Here is a 24,178-nt window from a genome sequence, read left to right on the forward strand (position 1 = left end):
TAAAGACAGCTAGTGTGAGGCCTTGAAAGAGAGCTCAAGCACAAATTCTTAAGCAGAAACAAGTAGGATGAAAAGCATATAATTACACACATCCACGCTGCGCCAACATCTGTGAAACAACTTTTGCAGGTTTGATTCAGACTTGCAAATCACGAGTTAAAACAACCTCCGCCCCCGTTTTTCATAGATGGTAACTAATTAGTCTTCTGTCACATGAACAGTGACTACAGTTTACTCTGTAACACTGCATGCTTCTCCTACTGTGCAAGAAAGGGGTCTTTTAAGTTCTGCGCTGTTTGAAGTGAAGATATGGCCGCTGATGAGAGGAGAAAGCAGACGAGAAGCAATTAGTGAGTCACCGTGCAAGTGACAAAATGTACATTTAAACTGTGGTGGATGACAACGAAAATGTCAGAGTGTTTTTAGAGCCCCTATCTTGTTTTGCATTTAATTATAATTCTAAATGAATTATGAAATGTTAAAAGCACTTTGTGTGTTGTTCAGGGACTTGGGCTTCTCCTACACCAACAATCTAAACTGTACACTCACTTTATGTAACTGTGGCTTATAGCAATTCAGAATGAGATGTCTAGTGAAAAAAAATGACAATTAAATGATTAAAACTCTCAGCTAGCATGGTTAATTCTGGGGCCTGCATTAATGTAACTACTTTATTATTTTTCTCCTCGGACATTAGATTTACAACCCATTATGTCTCCATGTGGAGGCGCTTTATCTGTATTTATGCAATGTGGAATACAATGAAATGTTGCAAATAAGTTTACAAGTTTAAAACATTACACAATTCTTGGGGGACTGAAGTACATTGTTGGCTTAGATATAAAAAAAAAATAATGGTAACTTTAAAAATCATGTAAAATTCAGTAGCTGAACCTGATGCTTGTTTCAGTGCAAATATATCATGTGTTTGGAAAACACTTCTCTAGAGTTTTTGTTAAATTTGCAGGAGAACAGATTTTTGTCCCCTGGGGGAAAAGTTTTGCCAGTGGTCCATCCGGTGTCCTGAAAATTACCCAGTTTTGTCCACAACCTGAGAAACTCGTGTTGCTAGCTTTAGTTACCCTTTGATTTTTGTTTTGCTTCTGACCCCGACCACATCAGTGTGAATATTTTTCCAAATGCAGATTTTCTATAATAGTTTCACCTCATGTCAACAAACGAAACGTTTGAACTGAATTTTTTATGGAAAAGCTGTAAATGTGTTTAGTCAGATTTTTAGGGGAGGTTTAAAAAGCACTGAATGTGGTATGTATATGTCAACTAGACATCCTAAGGTTACCACAAACAATGACAAAAGGCCAAGATAGGTGACACACATACTGTACATAGACTTAACAAATAAAAAATACACTTCATTCCCTCATGTTTAAATGCCTGTAGAATAAATGCAAACACACGTGTCAATATAAACAGCCATGTAACATCTTTAGTATTAAATGTATATTTAATGTTTTGTAACGTTAAATATCTCTATAATATGGATGTTTATGCAAATATGTGCTGGGTTCTTAAAAGGCACAGTGAGGTGTTTTTCCATGTCTGAATGAATGTTGTTTTTAATGTCTTGTTTCTTTTCCCACCAGGACTAAAATAAAAACAAAGTGGGAGGTTGTATTTTAGGCAGGCTGTGTGCAGGAAATGATAACCTAGTCATGTCTCTCCCCACAGAATATTAGACCGTTAAAGCTCCTCTAATTCTTAAGTGGTCATGTTGCTCTCCTCCCTCTGCAAACAGTGAAAAGTTGCTCGTGGCCACTGGTGAGTCAGTGCTGATAAGCTAAAGGTGTAAGACTGTGCTTATAAAATGGGCTTATAAGATAATTTGACGGTTTTTCCTGAGGACTTTTGTGCTTTGCAGAAACATAGCTCATGTTGTGTGGTTTTCACAGCAGGCGGAGGGCAAATCTTACTTTTGGAAGTTCTTAAATGAATTCAAATAACGTATTTAACAAGCTTATTTTGTGGTGCTGTGATTTGTTTGAGTAAAATGTTTAAACTTTTTTTTTAAATATTCGTTTAAATAAATGCATGTGGTTCAGTCTGTAATTGGCCAGAGGCAAAATACCCAAAATACTGCTTTTCCCCGTATGTTTTCCGCTGCAATGAGCAGTACTTTATTGATCTCTAATGATCAGCTGCTTATTTCACTTCTTGAAGAAGAGAAGCTGCCAACACCTGTGACCAGTGATGGAAATCGTTTGTTTTAATTGGCAGCATCTGAATTAAAGCACAGAGAAATTGGCAGGTGTATGGAATCGGTCAATTTCTACGACTAGTTTGTTTCAGGCACTCAGGAAAATAAAATTCTGGCTTCTTTAAAGTCAGTGAACACACCACATGGTTCAATACTTTTTGGTGCATAAGCTGTTGTTGAGGGAAGTAGACTCAAAACAAGATGTTTTAGGGAGTGCAATGTGCTTTAATATGAAGTCTGAGAAAGCACACAAAAAATCGCTAAAATCTATTTAAAAGGTAACAATATTATTTACAACATATCGAAACATGCCTGTGTTTCATTCAGGCTGGGGGAGAGGGCAAGACTTTGTTGAGATAACAGGAAGGCTGAGTGGAGTACTGCAAAGTTGATATATTATCCCTTTGAACTTTCAATCTCAGTTTAGCATGTCATTTGGGATTCTTCTGTAACATTCACTTTTTGGTTTAAGACTTTTATTTTAGTTTTATGAGTTTTCCTTTGTTGGTATGTCCTATTGTATTTTGGTTAACCTCCTCCTGTTTGTCTTCTCAGCCTTTTACCGTCTCCTCTCCCCGCTCGGCTGCCATTAATTTTGTTTATTTGTATGTGCCTGGTTTCCAAGTCACCATCACACTTCCATTGTATGTAAGCTCCCTGGTTTCTTTGCTCATTACTGGATTCTTGTGTTGCTCTCGTCATTGCTCCGTGTTCTTATTTTTCTCATTTCAAGACTGTAAGTTTTTCATTTTATTTATTATACAATCCTCCTAACTGCATCTACCTGCTGATGCCCTGCCTGCATTTGAATGCTGCTAATCCAAAACACTTAATAAGACACCTTTTGGAAATAATAAACTCTGGTGAATGCACACTAATACACACTGCATTTTTAGTAAAATAATGAGTGGCATGCTTGGGTTCTCTCTGAGTACTCTGGCTTACTCTCCCAATCCAAAGCTGCATATTAAGTCAATGTATCTCTCTAAAATTCTCAAATGTTGTTATATCCTCACCCAATGAACGCTGAGGATACACACCAGCGCTCTCATGACTTGGCATGGTTAAGCGTGTGTAAATGATGAATAGAAGTTCCCAAATGTTCTCGTCTTATAATGCTTATCATCCTGTCAAAGTTTTACAAAAACCAGAGATGCACTGTGATTTGGACATCTGCATTTTATTTCAAAACCTTGCATATTTCAGCTTTTTTTTATTTAAAAAGTGATCTATCAACCAAAATATGTTGAAGTTCTTTACACATGATTTATGTGCAACTTGGTCTTTTTGAAGGCTGTTGTTCATTCTTTAGTAATTTTCTTGTGTAAATACACAACATGTATACAAACCGGCAGTAAACTCTAAGAAAATGACTAATTTCAAGAATCCCACAAATTACAGTAACTATCAATAAAATGTAGTTTCCCTCTTGAGTCAAGCAAACATTATATGTCTAAATGGCAGATAATATTATTGGTTCTGCTGGAAAAACAGTCTAAAATCTGTACACACATAAATATACACTTTATACCTGCTCTGTTAATGGAGCACTCATGTGTTATATAATTGGGTTTTAAAGAATATTGGAAGGTTTTTCCATTGGCATCCCTCACCTAGAATAAAGACATTCCTCTAATGAGTAATGGTTTCTGTCTTTTCTCAGGATGTTTTGAAATATTCCACAGATGCAAAATAGGACATTAAATCACAGCTAAACGCCTGGAATGAAATAAACATCCAAAGTTCTTTGCGAGGAGAGATTTCCAAGATTGATTTCAACTCTAAGTGTTTATCAATTTTAGCACGAAGGTAGGAATTTTCCTTTAGGCCCAAATCTTACGGACGAAAGCAAGAATTCTAATCAATAAACTATCGTTAGTTATTATTCCAGTCACTATCACAGTTGCTGATGTGTGAATGTCAGTGAGCATGGAGTTTGACAGTCGGTCTTAAAAGGATATTATTTTACTCTGTTCCCAGACACTGTCAAGAACAACTTTTGCTTGAAACTATGTGAATTTGTCCCCTGCCTGCATTAAAGACAAGGTCTGGAAGGAAGGTTTTCTTGGCACCAGTCGCCACATGGTTCCCCCCACCCCTCCAAAAACAAAAAAAAACATACAGTTCCTGGCACTTGAGAGAAGAACAGTGAGTGCTCAAAGAGCTGTCACCCCTGACTGTGAATCATCCAGTGCTGCATTAACATATCCTGGGTCCTGAGACTTCTAACTTTTCACATATTTGACATTGGTGAACCGATCCAAGTTTTACTGAGGACGAATGGTTTCATTGAGTAGACATGTGGTAGGATTTAACTAGGTATAGAAGTTATACATTCTCATGGAGTTAACACACGACTGAAGGGGCAGTACTATGTGTTTTCCAGGCACGTAGTGGCATTTTAATAGCACAACGAACTGACTGTAACCTCCAGCTATTATAAATATACTGCATACATAAAATACTACTTGAGATATTTAACATTGATGCCTTAAAATTGGGCCTCTGTCTCATTCATGCATCCCCTACCCTCTGTTCCTCATTTCATATTGATTTCCAAAGCACTGCATGGTTAATATAATATAATATAATATAATAAATTTCAAGGTGCAGGTAAATTCATTCATCTGCATCATTTTAATGCAAAATAAGTGTTAATTGTTGGGCTGCTATTGCCTGACAACTAAAAGGGGGAACAAAGCCCCACATAGCCCCTCCAAAAGTGAAAAAAAATAATTATTTAACTAATGACACCACTTAAAGTTACCATTAAGTCTTTTACAAACTGCTGGAAGCTGCAGTCATTAAAGGATTCGTCAGGATTACAGAGCTCGGTGGTTGTTGACTCGGCCTCCTTGCGAAGCGTCTCTGTTTACCATATGACTTTTGGTTCATAGAGAAGGGGCTTTGAGGCGTCCCATAGCTGGCCTGAGAGCAGGTGGCAGACCGCTGGAGGGCGTTTGTTTGATTTAGTCTGTGAATATAATTTGGCATAATTTTTATTTCCAAGCTTTGAGCCAGTGGTGTTCTCATGTCCCCATGGCTTGTGCTCCAGTTCCAGAAAGCGACACCAGTCCTTTTCATAAATAAAGGGAAAACAATTGGACCACAGTTTTGTTTTGTTTTGGTTTTTTAACGCAGTAGAAAAATAAAGAACATTTAATCTTAATTACTCAATTACTTTTCTGGAGCACAGGTTACTGGAAACAAGTTACAAGTTAAAAACAAATACAGTGGTTGTTTTTATTTAGTGACAGATTCAGATGTGCTCCACTTTATCTTCTGCTCTGCTTTTTTTCCAGGTCTTTCTGCTGCTGTCCAGAAGTTCTCCCAGTCGTTGCAGGAGTTCCAGTTTGAGTGCATAGGTGATGCTGAGACAGATGATGAGGTCAACATCGGTAAGAGTCATTTGTCACAACTCTGTCGTTTGTCTCAGGTTCATTACTGAAACTTCTGTAAAGTCACTGGAGGGAAAACTGTTGCTTTATTGCAATTTGAAATGCAAATTACACCACTTTTGTAAATTATAAAAAATAAAAAATAAAAGAGAGACTCATGAGACTCAAATGCATGAGAGGAGGGCCAAGGAACAAACCCTCATGACCGGATATATTTTTTTAACATTTGGTTTGTGATGCTCATTCTTTGCTTCCTTGAACTTCAAGATCGTCCCATATAGGCTATAATTCCACTTTTCATTATGATATTATGCCTTTCCTGTAATAATCCTGTTTTAATTGGCATTTGCAATTTTCTTCTCTCAAATCAGTTTAATTCTTAGACCCGCGCCCTAAAAGCTTTAAGCAATAGTTAACAGTTTATTTCCTCCTGCGATTTATGCATCATGCTCAATTCTCTTTCAGTGCCTTGCATTGTAGCCCTGTGACTTCATATCATTTTTAATGGTGTGAAACTAATACAGTATTCCATTTGATGCACTTTAAAACATCTTCAATCAAACGATTATGTTGTCATTGTGAAGAAATGGATAAAAACCAGCCCCCTTTCCACTCATGGAAACCTCCATTTATTGCTTTTTGAGCAGTTATTTGCTGCAGCGTCGTCTGGTCTGGTTTTATGTTGGGGCTTTTTCATAAATGTTCTTACTATTTGCAGCTATTTAGTATTTATGGTTATTATGTGCAAATGACCTTTTGCCTATAATTGCAAACGTCTTTTGACCCTTCTGTTTTGAAAAGCTCTTTACCTTGTTTTTCCTCTTTGACCCATTTGCTCAAACATTCACACACCGGTCCAGCTGAGCTGCCATGCAGAGGTGCCTGTCTGCCACCACAAGCCAACTGTAGATCAGTATATTGCCTGAGGTTACAATAGTTTAAGGTGGGGGCAGGGATACAAATGCCAGCTGTGCTTTTTCAGTGCAATTATGCTTGTCTGCGAAAGGGAGAACACACAACCTTGGCCTTTCTCCAAAACTTGCAACATGCATGCTAATTGGCTGTTGGAATTTACTAAACAGATTAGCACATTTTGCCAGATTGGCATGCACATACACACAGTCCAAAAAGAAAAAAAAAGAAAAAGAAAGAAGAGTACATGGTTGGAGCTATTGGGCCAGTGCAGATTTTATTCATCTCACAAATGTACTTTTCACACTTGTATTGTGTTGCAACTACAAAATCCAGCCTTTTTGTGGTTTTATTTTAAGCAAAACTGTGAAAAAACTGTGTTCTAATTTGTTTTTTACAATAGTATCTTAAAATGTCTGAGAACCAGTTTTCTAATTGAAAAATGGTATTTGGAAAAGGAATGTCCTATGGCTTAAGTGAACTTTTCAACAAGCTAGGAATAATTAGTTATCAGAATGCTAACTCTTAACTCTGGTTGGGCCAAGGCTCTGAAACCTGTAGCTCCGGCTATGTGGGCCCCCTAAAGAGACTCCTGATGACCTTGAGCAGTAATATTATAAAACCAAGCAGTGTTCTGATATTTAAAGGGAAGATGAAAGCCATTTATGTAAAATCTGCAATAATATGAACAGAATGACAATGATTTTTGTGTGTATCAGTCTACAAACCAATGAGCTCCTTAACTATTCTTTCATTACTATTTTTCTTTACGTAGTGATCATTCTATTATTTTAAATATTTTGTTGTGTGTTTTTTTTTTATCAGAAAATGTAATAAATTATTTTAAGTGCCAACATTTTTAGATTTTATGTAGTAAAAGCACAATTTATCCTTACTGCATGATTGCAGCATGAAATATCAATATGGCAAAAAAAAAAAAAACAACTTCTTTTGTATGAAATAAAATAATGATAATAAAAAAAAAAACAGTGAGATATTTATTGATAAACTTAACACCCAGTCTTTCATTACAAGTATTGAAAAGGTAGATGGATACAACTTAAAAACAAACAAAAAAAAACAAAAAAAAAACAGATTAATGAGTTGAACATAATCTACTGAATTTATTTTCCAATAGCTGGATAGTCTGTCTGGGTTTTAGTATTAACGCTGTTTAGTTAAGTATTTGTTCACATATCATCATAGCTTTCACCTGATTTAATGCCTCTGGCAAGTTTTTAAAAATATGCAGCAGTCCCAATTAGCTAATACTTTAAAAATATGATAAGCTGATGTTTGTTTAGTTTTTTTTTTTCATTTTGTGAAAGGTTGTGTAGATTTTGCGGTTCCAGGCAAAATTGTTTTTGGAAATCTGAGGGGAAAAATGGCTCTTTGGATTGTAAAGTTTGCAGACCCCTGGGCTTGACGTTTAGGTTTATATATTTTTTAATGCTAACAAATAGCCCATATTGCCTCTTCTTATTTTCACATGGATTCTTGTGCAGCCTCTTGTCAAGCCACCAGGACATCTGAAGGACTAATTGTGATCAGTGTCAGAGATTAATGGAGGTGGATATCGTCCAGCCTCCAACCGGTATATGAAAGCAGATGTGCAGGGGGATGCACCGACTCTAATGGGCAGGACTGTCAGTCTGGCTTCTTCCTTCGCCTCTTGTTTTGTATCCCACTCATTATCCCCAGCTTAAGTCCCCCGCTCCATGCCGTGGTCTGCTGAATTACTGACCATCTGTGAGGGCTGAACAGGATATCGACCTCCTCATCTTGAGACTTTAATGTTCATCAGAATGCTAAATGACCAGTGCCGTACAAAGCTGCGGTAACTGTATGGGGCGCGCTCGCTAATTATGTTAAATGGAAAAATCCACACCCAAAGTGAAGTCTCATTAGAATAAAGCACACTTTAATTTGAGGCAATGCTCACATTGCCAGCCCTGCAATAAGGATCTGTTGATCATAGATGGAACAATAGCAATCATAATCTCTCACCTATAAATTGATTTTGGTCTTTATTAAGCAAACAATCAGCACACAGAAGTGAATTGACAATATGTCAGGAACAAATTTAAAATATAATATAAACTTGCCTGTGTTTTAATTTCGAATTCAGTGCCTGGCCAGTTTCCCATTTCCACTCTTCGCCACACTGCTGTATTCACTCAGTGTCTCAGAGAGAAAAGGCCATGATAACTATTTGAGGGGAAAAATGAAACAGCCTGTTGAAATCAATCTTCTCATCAATGAAACCAAGTTTCTGACTGACATAGCCAGACCCTTGAGTGAATGCCACCAAGGATCTTGATGCAGTATTGGTGCAGTCCACTTTGATGCTCCGAGCCTCCCCGCGAAACATTGGGATGTTGTGTGTGCTGTCAGACGGGTTCACCTGACCTTTTATTGATTTCCCTCGATGACTTCCTGCAGTGACATTCACATGCCAGTCAGTTATCTAGGAATCAATGGGGCCAAGGGATTGATGTGGCCATAGAAATTTAAAATTTTTTCTTAAAAGTTGAAGGACCTTTTCTCAGAAGGTCATTCATTGAGACCTTAAGAGCTGTTAAAATCCTTTTAGGGGTGAAGAAAAATCTGATGTGAACGAGGCAAAATGAGCAATTAGATCTAGCATTAAAGGCCCACCTTATCCACACAAAAAAACAAAAACAAACAAAAAAAACAGCTGGTTTCCTGGCAGAAGTTATTAAAATGGTGATTTTTATAGCACAGTCAAGTAACTGTTGCCTTCAGTTGTTTTGAAAATCCTGGATATTTCAAAAATAACTTCAAATAAATGTGACTTTGTATCATAGCCATATCTGATGCCTTTAAATTGGCTTGCGTCTCTTTTAGAGGCTCCTGCCCCTTCCAACACTAGAGGCAACGTTGATGGTTGGTTTTGTAACCAGTGGGTTCAAATCTCTTCTCTGTCTGTCTCTGTTTTTGTGTTCTTGGCACTTCACCCACCTTACCTGTTGGTGAACCAGCAAACCAGGTTGTTTTCCTAACTTAAAAAAAAAAAAACTTTACCTCGGTTCTTTTTTAACATACAACTTGTCTTTTTCTCGACTTACAATCTTTTTGTCCTGATTTAAAATTTTTATTTTATGTTAGACTTGAGGCTTCTTGGACTGCGGTTTCTGATAAACAGCCTTTGCCAAAATTGTTTTAATGAAAACAACAAAATGTTATTTTTTTATGTGTAAATTTGAACCTATACATATTTCTGTGTAGATGTGAGTTTCAGAAACTAAATAACTTCAGATTTTTGCGCCCAGTTATTTTTTTTGGCTTATTTTTGTTATATATTTCCAGCTTGAAATAAGAAACTGGAAAACACAGATTAGTGCATGTCAACTATTCAGCATTGGTGTACAGCATTAATAGTATTATTGAAAAACTCACACAAGAAATTTCTGTTTTTCTAAACGGATCTCTTTTATTCTCCAAGTGATTCTTCACATTTATTGCCTTTCCTCCATTTACAAGTGAATTATATGCAAGCTGTAACCCCACTTTGATTCCCATTTCCTTCCTAATCTTGTCCCATCAGCGGCTCCCGCTGTGGCCTTTACCCCCTCGTAGCCTTGCTCTGTTGATAAAGGAGCTGGTAGCATTCAAAGAAGGCCAGCTGCCTGCAAGATTGTTGGCACAAAATCATTGCTCCCTGGTTTTTGAAAGCTTTAGTGTGCAAATAGACCCGAGTGTCGACAATGATGCATGGGTCCCCTTGCCAGGCTGTCGGGGCTGATAATGATATTACTGTGTTGGCAAGCAGCGCAGCTTGACCACTGCTAAATGCCTGGACATGCAGTGACATAGGGGCTCTCCAGCAGAGTCCAAATTGCATCAGGCCTTCTACTTAATGAAGCCGTGAAGCTATCAAGGCACAATTCTCCAGCAGATAAGGTGGAATACATTGTATTCTGAAATCATCTGGCCATGCAGGATGTAATCTAGGCTGCTGAAGTATATCCCAGATGGTGTGAACACATCTTCACCTCATCACTCTCTTTTACATTGGGGCAGTATATTGTGAAGCCTTGCAGGGGATGAAAGCAAAGAGAAGCGATCAGTGGAATCCATTGAATTGAGGTATTGTTTCTTACTGCTGGGTAAGGCTTGGGTTTAAATTGGACAGCTGCATGCTTTTATTACATTCTGAAATGCACTGCTCTGAAGGGTTTGAAGCTAGAAAGCAAATAAACATTTTGCACGATTCAGTCCTGTGGGAGGTGCCTGAAACATCACATCTTTAACGACTGCAGCACCGTGGTTTTTCTTTATGCTCTCGTCTCATCTTTCTGGTGCAAAGCTGCTGTCTGTTCGAGATATCTTGCATATCTTGCATATCAAGACTTAAAACTATCAGTTTTTCCCTATTTGTTGTTTCTCAAGTTGTTTTTTTTCTTTTCTTTTTTGCAGCCCAGTCTTTCAAAGAGTTCTCCCAGCTGCTGAACACTGTTGAAGAGGAAAGAAGGCGCCTGGTAAGAGCACATTAGAAACATGACAGGACTACAACAAAACACTGCTACCCCTTTTACTGTGTCAGTTGATTGACTGTGCTATTTATAACTTGATGTACAGGAAAAATAAAAAACACAAAACCCCACTTACAAAAACTACATTACCAGTAAAAAGCAAAATTTTTACTGTGTTTTATTGTCTGCGCTGTGAACAGGGATACTTTTATGCTTGTTTCGATGCTAAGGTTTGAGCATTTTAGTTATTGAATGGAGGTGGAAATAAAGATTGTGTTGACTAGTATGCAACTTTTGAGTAGGAAAAAATTCGCCAAAGTATTAAACAAAACCCAGTTATATTTTATAAAAATTGACGACTAAAATGGAGATCTATTATACAATTTTAGGACATTTTAGGGAGAATAAATTATTTTGGCACAGCAGAGCACTGGGAATGCCACACTGTTCATCCCAAAACACATGCACCATTCAAAACAAAAGGTCATGAAAAGCAACATATGCTCTAAAGAAATGAGAGGACTTGATGTGTGATTCGTTTTAACTCATAAATGTATTTATCTTAATAAGAAATTAAACGTGCATGAAAACCTCCATTTCCTCATGCTAAGACACATTATTTTTTTCCTGAAGTGGTACTTTATTTGCAATTCATACAGGAAAAAAAAAAAATTGCTTTTTTCAGAAGGTTAAGAACTGATACTGCAAAGAACATCTATTATGTACATCGATTAAAAAAAATGAGGCGTCGCTAATCAAAATATAATAAACACAATCCTCAATTAGAAGAAACATAATACTAAATCCTTAAAAAATACCCAGCTAAAATAGCAATTATGTCTGAGTCTGTGTTATTTAGGAAAATCCTTGTTTTGGGCTTTTATTGGGGCAGGGGAGATGGGTGGTTCTGGTTCTGGATGGCTGGTCTAAAGGTCGGAAAACAAGCCTCCAACATGGCTGGATGTCTAAAGACAAACCAGGCATGACGTAAAGGCCAAGGGCAAAGGAGGTGGAGGAGATTTCTCAGTGGGTGTCTTAGTTATGCACAACTGCCCCCCACCCTGCATCAGTCTCCACACAACCCCAGACAATAACAAAATATGCAAACTAAACATGAATTTAGAACACTTATTGTCCTGGGCTTCATAAATGGGTAGCTTAATGAAAATGTTTAACTTTTCCAATAACTTTAAACATATAGTTTTTGCAACATTTTGGTATGTGCTCTAACAATAAGGTTTGCACGGTTTATTCACACCTACACACATGGTCTGAGTTAAACAGACCAGAGTTCTATTGGAGCAAGACCCCACTTTTTGAGGTGGTCTCGGCCCACTTCCAAACGGATTGCTTGGATACAGACTGGTCTTGAACCGAACCAACTGTGGGAAAGCTGCATCTTTTTGGACTTCATGAGACACCATTGTAGGGCATCATGGTAAAAATGAGCCCTTCAGTTTTCCCAGCGCTATTACTGTATGTTCTGAAATTGAAACGTGATCCGTCAGTTTTTGCTTAGCAATCCTGTCGGCTTGTTGTGGGTCAGTTGCACAGAGCATCTCATCTCATTCACTTTGCAGCAAACTATGTGCACATGTAAAGAGAACACTGTCTTTGTATGTTACATTGATAACTGTTTCTCGTTATTGTAACTATGTTTGTAAATTCATAACTCTTTAAGAAGACAGTTGGTTGTAAAAGTAATTTGCTCAACCTACGCCTTCTTAAGTTGACAAAGAAAAGCTGTGAATCTGATGGACCACATTTTATATTGATGAACTGAAATCATTTTTTACAATGATAATATTATTTTAGCAATACTAAAACTCCTAAGTGTGAGGGACTGTGTAGACTGGTTCTGACTGGAGTTGCTGACATCTCAGGCCGAGCTTTTGTCTGTCAACATTCAATATTTTATGACGGAAAGCCTTACCCTTTGAAAATGAGGGCCACCTCAGTAAATTCAGTGTAGCTCTTTGCTGTGCAAATGTTGCAAGCAAAAATACTAAAATTTGTATAATCCATTAATCAATATTGTTCATTTTTGTTTCACTAAAAGCTTTGAGGCCGTTTTTACAAGCCACGCTTCACTCAGCCAGAGACTGAGTACTTCTGTCGATGGAGCATGGGCTTTAACGCTTGTCTGAATCCACTGTATTGTAACCATGATTCAGAGCATCAGTATATTTAAATGGAAGATTACCAAACCACCATGTTACTTAGTTAATAACTGCATTTTTGTATTTATCTAACCCTTACACTTAACCAGAAAAATTATAGAACACTTTGCAGTGACTTTTCATGCATCATAACTACCATTTGCTCGTAGTTAAGTTTAATATTGCTTGGCAAACTGTTGAAAAATCACACTTCTGGGCCTTCAGGTTGGCTACATGATGGTGCAGATGGTAGTGTTGTTACCTTGCAGCAAGAAGGTCCTGGGTTTGAATCCTGGCCTAGGATCTTTTTGCATGGAGTTTGCATGCTCTCCCCATTAGGGGATAAATAGTCTCTAATTTCCTTTAAATTTTGCCCACCAGTCAATAATGACCGGTCGGCACATACAGGTGTAACTTTCTGGCTTCAGACCTATTCAAACCTGTAATGGGTCCCTGATATTTGCCATCTTCACCCTGAAATTTGTGAATACTTGAGATCGTCTCTGAAAATAGTGAGAACTGCTTTTTTATTTTAATAGTTCAAACAAACTCATCCTAAACTGAGCCTGAATTAATACTGTCTTAGCATTACAGCAGAAGTTATTATCATCGGACCTCCTTCTGGTCACTCTTGGGGCAACAGCCTATTAGCACAAAGGAAAATGAATGACACTCCATGATTTGCTGAAATGATAATGCCTGCAAATCATGTCAAAAAGCACTTTACCTAAATATTTTAACTTCACAAGCTGCATGTTCTTTTGAATATCTTAAATGGGCTCAACGAAAAATTCACAAATTTTTTGCTAGTAATTTGAAGTTACGTTCCACAGAAAGATCTATGAATCTGCCAACACTAAACTGTGACTAGGTGTCACTGTATTTCAAAGTCTGTTCCATTTTTCCAAGACATTTGAGCTTTTTGCATGTTTCCTTTGGAAGATGCTTAGAATAACTTGGAAGTTTATGTAATATTTCTAATATTTGGATAACAAAATGTTTGTCTGCTAATTGGCAGGATTGTGTTTAAAGCCAGAGTCAAAATGTGCCTCTTAGAATTCATTATCAGCGCTTCGACTTCACTTAGTGGGATCTTGAATCAGGTATACAGAGTCGGAGAAAAAGCTTTTTGTTAAAGCTCTTAAGAGCGTTTAATAGATAAAAAATGTTCTGGATGCACTCCATTATTGCAAACAAAGTTGTTTTTGTTCCACCGCGTACTCAGTTTGCAGACACTTTGTTATGCGGTGCCTATAAAAAGCTTTCATTTTGCTTTTTGTGTGTCTAATATAAGATCTGCTAAAGAAACAAAGAAGTTGCAAACCATTTGTTTAAATGTTTGCTGTTGTCTGTGCCTCATTTGATGCCTGTCACAAATAATCAGAGGAGATTTTTTTCTTTTGGCACGCCTAGTTTTTCTTGTTGTTGTTTTCAGTGCGAGTGCATGTCACAAAGGAGAATTACAAAGCTAAGGCAGAAGTGCGGATGGCAGCAAGAGGCGACGGAGGTTTACAGGTTCATGCGTCTGGAGCTTATGTGTGCACAAGTCGTGGAAACAAAGCGAGAGGAGAGATGCACATTAATGCATTTTTGTGGGTTTTGTTTTTGTTCTAAATCCTCTCATTTCAAACAGCGCCAGGAAACAAAAAGAAGCCGGTCTGAAATGTGGAGAGAGGCTAAACTGAAGAGGATAAATTAAATGAAGCCACACTTGAGCGGGAAGGAGACTGTGTGACAACAAGAAGACTGCATGATTGTAAAGTAATTGGAAAAAAAAAAAGAAACTTAATACATCAAAGCAGCTACAGCTACTCTCAGAAGCTTATATGATGCAGTACTTTATCTGTAATAGATTTAAAAGTGTAAAATTCTATTCATAGCTCTCACTCTCCCCCTCATCTCTTCTGTTTCTTTCTTTAAAAGAATCCTCTTTGCATCATCCCGTTTCTCTCTCGCTTCACCTTGCAGTCTGCATCTCATCAGATGTCTGGAATATATGCAAGGCGCGCGCGCGCCTCTGATCTCTGCTCTGTGATCGTAATGTTGGTGACGCTGGGAGAGTTTTTTCTTTTCTCCGCTCGCACGCATTTTAAATCTCTGGGGATGTAAGTGCCAGCAATTTGTCATATGTAAACTTAGTATCTTTTAAATCTCTGTGATATGAAAACATTCATATAGTTCTCAGAGATGGTTATAATAGGAGGCTGCTTCACTTTGAACTGAAAGCAGCCCTATTCTCATCGCTGCCCCTATGCACACTGCGAGAGAATCGCATGTCTTGAGGGTGTTAAACTGTCAGTGATGTTGCTTGATCAGCTGCAGCAGGTCCTGCCCTCATTTTGAAGCTCATTTATACAGATACAAGCCGATGCTACCATCTCATTTATTGTCTGGCGCTTTGCCGGGACCATGAGTAGCAACAAACATCTTTACTGGCTTCTCTTGTCAAAGCAAATCCTTTTCTTCACAGTTTTTACAGCAGTGTCACTTTATCTTTATCTGAAGATCTATTATAAATGATTCAAAATACTTACTTGTGTATCCAAAGCAAACATTTTATGGATCAAGGGCTGCTGTTGGGGGTTGCCATAGCAATGAATTCAGCTATCTCTTCTTCTACACTTAAAACTAAGCTGGACTATTTATGTATCTTTCTTCCATCTCCCTGAATGCAGTCAGGTGAACAAATCATCAAAATATAGAATTAGTAGCATTTGCTGTGTCGTCATAGCTGCACGTGAAAATGCCATTTAACTTTTATAGAGAAATGTGTGCATCTGTCCAGGAGTGAATACGTAAAGTTAAGGCGTGTGATTATTTTGAGAAAATAATTAAGACTAGAAATAATTTAACTGGTTTTAACATGATGTTCAGCAGTGATTTATCTGTACCAGGTTTATTTGACTTTAAAATAAAAAAAAACATTCATTTATATATTTTAATATATTCATGTTCATATTCTGGTTTTTCTCCTGCTTATTAGAAATATTCAAGATAATCTCATGGTGCCAGGAGTCGGCATCAGAGACCTAAACACAATTTCCACACTTTATTATTTTCATGTCAATCAAATCCTGTTTGGAAAGGCAGAGTCAGTGTTGGAGAAATCTGCACAAGGTTTTGTAATCTATCTGTGATTCCCAACCTCAAAATAGATCCGGTGTTCCTTCAAAATTTAATATCATGGTTGTCTTCTAAAGACTAAAGATTAAAGTAGTAAAAAATTAAAGGTGTTAACAAACCGAAAACCCCTATGACATTCTTAAGAAACATTTTTCAGCACAGTAAAATGAGCTAAATGTTTTCTCTCAAGAAAGAGACACTTGAACTGTTGTTAAACCGACCAGAAATTCAACCTATTCTCTGAAGCTCACAGGCATGGATAATGGCCCATTTGAGGCTGCAAATGATATTTTCTCAGCTGATAAATAATTCATTGCTTTTTATATATATAAAAAAAAACACATTGTTAGTAACAGTTTAATCATTTTAGTGCATGAGAAATAATAAAAAAAATAGCATTAATTGGATTACTTTTCACTAACAGCTAAATGGTTCTCCAAAACATTGTTATAACATCTGTGTATTTCAAGATTTTATATAAAAAAAACATATAAGGTTCAAACAGCAATGTATAAACAGAAAGAAAGACAGGAATTTCAGTTTTAGTCAGTTTGAAAGCAAAGAGTGAAGTTCAAACAGGCTTTGAATGCTGGTTTCTGACAGGTGTATCACTGCAGCACATTATGACACTTCCAACCATCACGCATGGATTGTGTTGAGCTAAATATGCAAAATCATGGATGGCAGCTTAAAAGCTACAATCCACAGATGAGGCAGCACATATTTCACTTTCTCAAGATGTTGCACATGCATAATGATCCCTCTCAAATTAATCTGATTAATACAGATTAATGCAAAAACGTCACTACACCTGTTCTCAGTGAGCTTTGTCTGCAATGTGGAACAATAAATTGACCAAAATGGTTTCAAAATCCAAATTGTTACAATTTGCGCTGTTTGCATTAACCAGGAAAATAAATAAATTTGATAGCATTTCATCTTGGTCTGGTTTGTAATTTGACAGCAGGGCTGCAGAACTCAATTAGCGCAGCTCCAATCAACACATGTTTACCTAATCTCAGAAATCTCTCTTAACAGGGGAAGCTTACATGCTCAGAACATGAAATATTGTGAGAAAAACTAGTTGAGACCTGACTTTCTGATATATTTAAGTCATATTTTGCTGCCAGACGGTGTTAAGGATCTTTAATCCTAATGTATAAACACACTAGCTGCGACCACTCTCTGATAAAAGGAAATGTTCAGTCGCAGTGGGTGCAGACGTGCAAAAGCAGTTGCTCAAATAAAAATGCAGATTCTTGCAGTTTACCGTTTCTGGTCTGAATATATTAAGACGTTTAGAGGGAAACGCAATAAAAAAAAGCCGAAAATTACAACATTCCTATGCCTCACAGAAATGTTAATTATCAATTCCACAGTACAATGCGAGAACGTAATGTGCTGTGCCTTACGAAGGTGTTCATACTCCCCACAAGCTTTCAGATTTTGTCATATTGCAAGCACAAAATGGAAAGTATTCTAATTGAACTTTATATAACAAATGCTCATTATGGGAAATGAAAAATGTGCATATTTATTTTTAGAAATATAAAAATCTGAAAGGTGTGGTAGGCATATCACGCCTTTTCAGTTACACCTCAACAACATGCAGTGCAACCATTTTGCCAGTAGGCCTACATTCTAGGTAGGGAGGGAGGGGAGATGAAGATGCTCCTTCCAGCAGAAGAATGCCTGTAAACACACAGCCGGAACTGAAATGTGGATCAAAGCATATTTATATGTTACAGCGGCCCAGTCAAAGTCTTGATCGAAACTGAATTGAGAAAGACTCTTATGCTGCTGCTCACAGATGCTTCATCCAATCAAACCAGGCCAGATTCCAGAAGTGCAGATAATTTATGTCAAAGGTTGTGGTTATAACAAGATAAATCTGCAAAATTCAATACTTCTCCAAGGTACCGGAGGAGAGAATTTTACTTTCAGCCAAATTTCTGCAGGCTTCTTATGCATGAAGTGTTTTGTTGTCTGCCAGCTTGGTGAGTAGCCAGACCTTAAATCTATCCGCAATCTCTTTTTGCTCCCCGGGATTGGCTTGCCAACTACCCAGGTGTGGCATTCCATCTGAAAATTAACAGAAGTTCTATCTTTTTTTAGAAAATGCTTACAATTCCCATGTTGATCACCCCTTCAGCATCATAAAGAGAGTGAAAGTGGTTCAAGTTCTGCATGGTTTGAGAAGGTTCAGCACCACTGAGCGTGGATGGCATTTAGGAATGGAAGGGCAGTGCCCTGATTCTGTGGCTTTTGGAGTGATGATCATGAGAGAGAGAGGGAGAGAGAGAGGGCCTTTTTATGGCCGCACTGAAAGCCAATTTGTGTTTTCCTGTTTTTGTTTCAAAAAGTAAACAAAAAGCCTGATGGCTCTTTGTATATTCTCTCTTTCAAATAGAAAGCATATAGGTTGGAAAATATTGCGATAAATAGCATTACTCGTTACTGATTATATTTCAAGGGTGACTGATGTACTCAACAACAAAAGGAGGTGGTACACGGTGATAGAAATAAAACTGAAAATATAAGCAAGTTGACTTTCACAGATGCATCATTCAGTACAAATCATCTAATATTTAAGCTGTTTGTTTCACTTTGCTTCTCTCTCAGTTATAAATGTGAACCAAAAGGATCCTACTTATATTTTTATTCCTTAATGTTTTGTTGTGCTCTAAGTGAGACTTAGCGTAATTTTGGGTGTTTGGCTCAGCAGATTAACAGAAGTGCACATGCAAGCAAATGCCTGAAAATTGGACAATATATTCAGGACAAAAGATGGAGCACTGCTTGTTAATGGGATGATCATTTCTGAGGATTGTCCAGCATTTTAGAATTTCACAAATAAAGTAAAGAGCTCAAATGAAAAATGTGTTTCAAAGAATCTGTCATCATTGTCTCTTTGTCTCTTAGATGACCCTAATGCCAAAAAAAGCTTTGTAAATGCAGCCTTTTGTACTTGAGAATTTATGAGGGTTCATTCATCTCAAGGTGTATTTTTAAGGATTGAAGGCAGAATAATCCAGTTCAGGGTGTATGAGCCTAAGTAATGACATAACCCTCTACAAAATCTCTAATATTAAGCTACAAAAAGGCTGATACCAAGCTTAACATGGAGTGATTTTGTTTTTTTCTACAAGAGAAAAAATGATCTGAACTTTGTGGAACCTCATGTTCTGTCCCATTTTTAAGCATGTGCCTTAGTATTAATTACATTTTAACATTTGTCTGAAAGCGGTCGATTAATGCTACAATCAATAAAGTAGTCTCTCTTCAGTTTTCCCTTTAATTTCAAGCATCCAGCATCCTGCAGTGAGTGTAATACCACTTCAGATTATCTACATAATGTTTTCTGATTAAGTAATGTTTTTATTGGGTCAATGCTGTGACACTAGAATACCACTTGTGCATATACTGTATCAGTGGGACACATTTGTGGTATATGTGGCATGTGAGAGCTGTGGTATGCATGCTAAAAAAAATGTTTCACAAGTTCTAAAAATTGTTGGCAGTCTGACTTGGCTGGTGATCAAATTATACAAGTTACAATTAGAAATGTGTAGGTAGGCAGTGCTGGTGTGCCATTTACGTAAGACGGTTTACTTTCTGTATCTTTACAAAACAAGGCAAATACATCAGTTAGACAGTCATGGTATTCTCACTGTTTGTCAGATTCATTTGTTTCTTGGACACCCAGTTGTTTTTTTTCACTATTGATGACCTAAAAGCCTGTCTGATAGATGATTTTGAAATTGGTGGAGGCTTCCTCAATGCGCTTGACGTCTTTGACTAAATTATATCAACACAGTGCAACAGCAAAGAAATACTTTGTAGACTATAGTTACATCCAACTCTTTGTTCCTCAAACATCCATGATAAATCTAACAAAGCAGGTCCAGTTAAATGTTTTTCGCACCTTTTCTTTGGGTTGTATTCCATGTTAAACACATTGTGTTTTCCACATAGCTGACACCAAAAGAGGCTGCGGTGCTCCTGTTTTCTCAGGATTTAATGGTACAGTAACTCCTGCTCTGTCTGTACCATGTGTGCTGCCCTGTGAACTGTGGAATGTCTCGCTGACCCTGAAACAGTTCAGTGAAATAAAGGCCCTCGTTGTTCACTGCCACATCCACGTTGCCTCGTTTAATGAAAGTCTGAGGAGTGTTTGGGCAAACATGATCGGACTTTACCCAAAGCTAAATTAAACTGCAGTTTTCACAAGCCAAGATGTACCAGAGTCTAGCATTACTGGTTAATCATTGATGCAAGTATGTGGTGTTTAAAGATATATAATTAGTCCTCAAACAACTCTTGTCAGCTGAGCCGACTTTGGTACTTTTTTCATAAATCCAATGAGCCCTGCATTGTTTAAACCAAAAATAGTTCTAGGCATAAATAATTTAACAGCTCTATTACAGATTTGCTCTGTTTTTCTTTTGTCACAGTTGCGTGCTTCAGATCATTAACTAGATTTTAATATCAAACAAGGACAACCAGAGAAAAAACATCAGCACGATTATTCTATGTTAAAAATTAATCACTTCTTTTGTTCAATCGCTAACTGTGCTTAACCATTTCACTGGCCACACCTGAACCAACAACTGCATGATTTGTAGAATTAAAAATGCCCTAAACCAACTTCAGGAACTACATGAGTTAGCTTAAAAGAGCTCAAAATTAAACGCTGTGCCGTCCATTTCAAGAAGTGTAAATATAATTCAAAAGTACCAGCCTTTATCCACAAATGAAAAAACAAAAACAAAACAAACAAAATAAAAAGCATAGCATAATTGGGAACCTTTCGTATGAGCGACTGGCCACTCAAAATTAAACCAAGATCTTTTAGCAACTCTTCCAAGAAGTTAGACAAGAATCTGAAACAAACTGCTAACATCATTTGCCTCAGTATAATTCAACTGTAAAAAAAAAAAGAAAGAAAAGACACCAACCAAAAATGGCATCTGTGGGCCAGTTCCAAGGCTTAAACCACTGCTGAACAGAAAAAAACACAAAGTTATCCTAATATTCCCACAGACGTTTTAGACCATATATGCAGTGGACTGACGAGAATAAAGTGAAATGTTTTGGAAGATGCCCAAGATCTTACATCTAGCACGGCATTTCAGAAAAATAACATTATATAACCAAGCATGTTGGTGTTGGTGTGATGGTTTTAGGCTGCTTTGCTTCTTCAGAACCCAAATAACCATGACCTGAACCTTCAAAACTAAATGAAGGCTTTGGAGTTGATGAATCAAAGTCTTTAATCCAGCTGCTGTGAAATGACCTTAAACAGGCTTATTTATGCTGGAAGACTGAATTAAAACACTTCTGCAAAGAAAATGGGCCAAATTTCCTTCACAGTGATGGGAAAGACTTATTGACAGCTACCCACAAACACTGGCACACGCTTCTGCCAACTGATAACAAATCCAGTTGTTTTTGTCTATGTTGGTTTGGAAAGCTGTTTAGTTTGTTTTTGATGACGTGAAACAAAAGCAAATGTGACAAAAAGAACAATACTGTATCTACAAAAGAAACCTTTTCATACGAAGAGAAGAAATTGTAACTTTTAATTACCTTCTTGATTTTTGTTTTTAAGAGTCAATAGGAGGCCATTTTATTTTTTCAATTCTAACTGAACATTGATGGAGTTAGTCAGACTTTTACTTTTTAATTAGCTCTCCCAGGGTCATCTCAGAAACAAAAAAAGATCTGCACAATTTCCTCCAAGTACAGGCAATTTTCACTTCCACTTAATTATGTTCACTTTGCCCACAGTTCTTACTGTGATACACCACTTCTTCTGAGGAAAAAGGAACTGAGCATTTGTACAAACACTACATCGATCGACTAAGTCCAGTTTGGAAATATCTGCTGTGAAACACAATGCAGGCATTGATTTTCCCTCCAAGAGCAAAGTTTATACATTGGATTTATGGATCTAACAGGTTGTTTTGCAGACTTTATAAGAAAGTGGTGAAGAGTTTGGGGAAAAAAATCAAAAACATTTTGTGATTCACAGATTTACTTTCAACAAAACAGATGCATGGTCAGATTGCATAGAGGCAAACATAAAAAAGTGACTTTTTTTTTTTTTTGGATATAAAAATCCAAAGTAATTCCTCTCCTTGGAGCTGATCTTGATGTCTTAATGCTTTTGTCTTGTAATGTGTCACTTCAGTTAGAAGAGGTCACGTTTAATGGAAAGCTCTCTCACGTGGTCTGAAGACGGGTTTGAAACCTGTTTGTTGATGACGAAGGTGGGATTGAAATGTAGTTATATTTATAGTTTGAGTTTAATCCCAATAAATGATGTTTATTCTCACTTTAAAAACCCCATTAGCTCGCTCAGAATTAGCGAAATCTCTCTACCTACAGCCAAGTTTTGTTTTTAATGTAAAAACTATGTAATGACTGTAGGAAAAGTGGGTAAATGCTTTGCTTTCGCTTTTGGGATTAAATTGTCACAAAGACACAAAGTTGTCAGTTTCTTGTAATTGTTTTTTTTTCCACAGCACTCTCTTATTATTTGCACAGGTGGCAAAATCAAATAGATTATTTCCACGGAAACCTTGTGACCTATAGATGCAAAGAGCAGTTCCAGATACTTTAAACCGTAATTGTTGCTCTGAATGTAGATTTGAGAAACTTTATGTGAGCATCTAATTTCTTGTAGTCATTTGCTGTTAGATCAACACAGAACTAAACGACCTGAATGAAATGTTCCCTTGTCTTTCCAGTTTAAAGAATGGCTAGAAGAAACGGTCCTCTTGTCACACCTTATTTGTACCCCAGAGAAAAAGGAAGTCATTTAAAAGATGTCTCCTTTAAATGCTGTTTTCTCTTGTCTACCCCATTTTGAAGACAGTTTTGTTACATGTATGGCATGTTTTCTTGTCTTTCTCACTTTGAAGAGCAGCTTAGAGAAATGGACCTCTGTCACACACTCAAGAAAACATAAATTCATAGAAGACAAACTGGACTACCCTGACGCTCTGGTAAAACTAAAGTTAGGTAAAAATTGAAGGAAAAAAAATATTCAATTTGTTTCTTTCAATAAAATTAAGATTCTCTTAATTCTTTTTAATATGAGATAATTGTACAACCATAGCCTGGCTACATATCTTCATAAGAGGTGCTGCTACTTTTGAAGGGTGCTTTCAGTCTGTTTTAAATGATGCAGTTGGCTACTAATTTTGCTTCAGAATAATAGCAGGCACCACTTCCACGCTAAAATGTTAAAACAGATGGCTTTGTTGCACTGGCATGCAAAGCATTATAAAGGATTGCAGTCAATATGTTAGCAAGTTGTTTTTGCTGGGTATTGTGTCACCCTTCCGTTAAAGACTCAAATACAAATAAGACTTATTGTTTCACCACTGTTATAAAGATTATTTTTGGTAACTCTAACTCCTGGTGTGAAAACGCATTCATGCTTTGACTTTTTGCACCTCATTACATTTTATCACAGGCGACGTAACTGTACTTACAACAAACAGAGAAAATTCCCCCTGGGATCCATAAACCAGCAACTTTACTCAACACCTTACAGTTTGATAAAACATGAAGGGCAATTATGTCACATCTGCCAACACGCTGTTGTACAATTTCACCTGCAGAAGGTTAGTTTACATTTCATAGAATGACAACTTCTCAGCTTGCTGCAGGTGACAGTTGTGCAGCAGAAACGACTTAGTCTGGGGAATGGGCCGTTACTTTCTGCTTTACACACACACACACACACACATATACTGTGGGAGAAATATTTATTGAACACATCAGCATCTTTTTTCATTAAATAGCTCATTAATTTGATTATTAACAGTATATTCACATAAGGTGTCAGTAACAACCCAAGTAATC

At 37.1% G+C, this 24,178-nt stretch overlaps 1 protein-coding gene across 5 annotated transcripts in view; it reads left to right on the forward strand.

Moving 5' to 3' along the window:
- The window catches only part of arhgap42b (Rho GTPase activating protein 42b), a 122,468-nt gene that overhangs the window by 51,523 nt on the left and 46,767 nt on the right, over positions 1 to 24,178 (forward strand). For all 5 annotated transcript variants that reach the window (XM_007569943.2, XM_007569939.2, XM_007569938.2 and 2 more), the window contains 2 exons: positions 5,518 to 5,613; positions 10,966 to 11,027. In XM_007569943.2, the coding sequence (XP_007570005.1) occupies positions 5,518 to 5,613; positions 10,966 to 11,027 (158 nt within the window). The remainder of the gene's footprint in view (positions 1 to 5,517; positions 5,614 to 10,965; positions 11,028 to 24,178) is intronic.

Source organism: Poecilia formosa, unplaced genomic scaffold (assembly GCF_000485575.1).
Source record: "Poecilia formosa unplaced genomic scaffold, Poecilia_formosa-5.1.2 Scaffold252, whole genome shotgun sequence".
In the NCBI taxonomy this organism is placed as follows: domain Eukaryota; kingdom Metazoa; phylum Chordata; class Actinopteri; order Cyprinodontiformes; family Poeciliidae; genus Poecilia; species Poecilia formosa.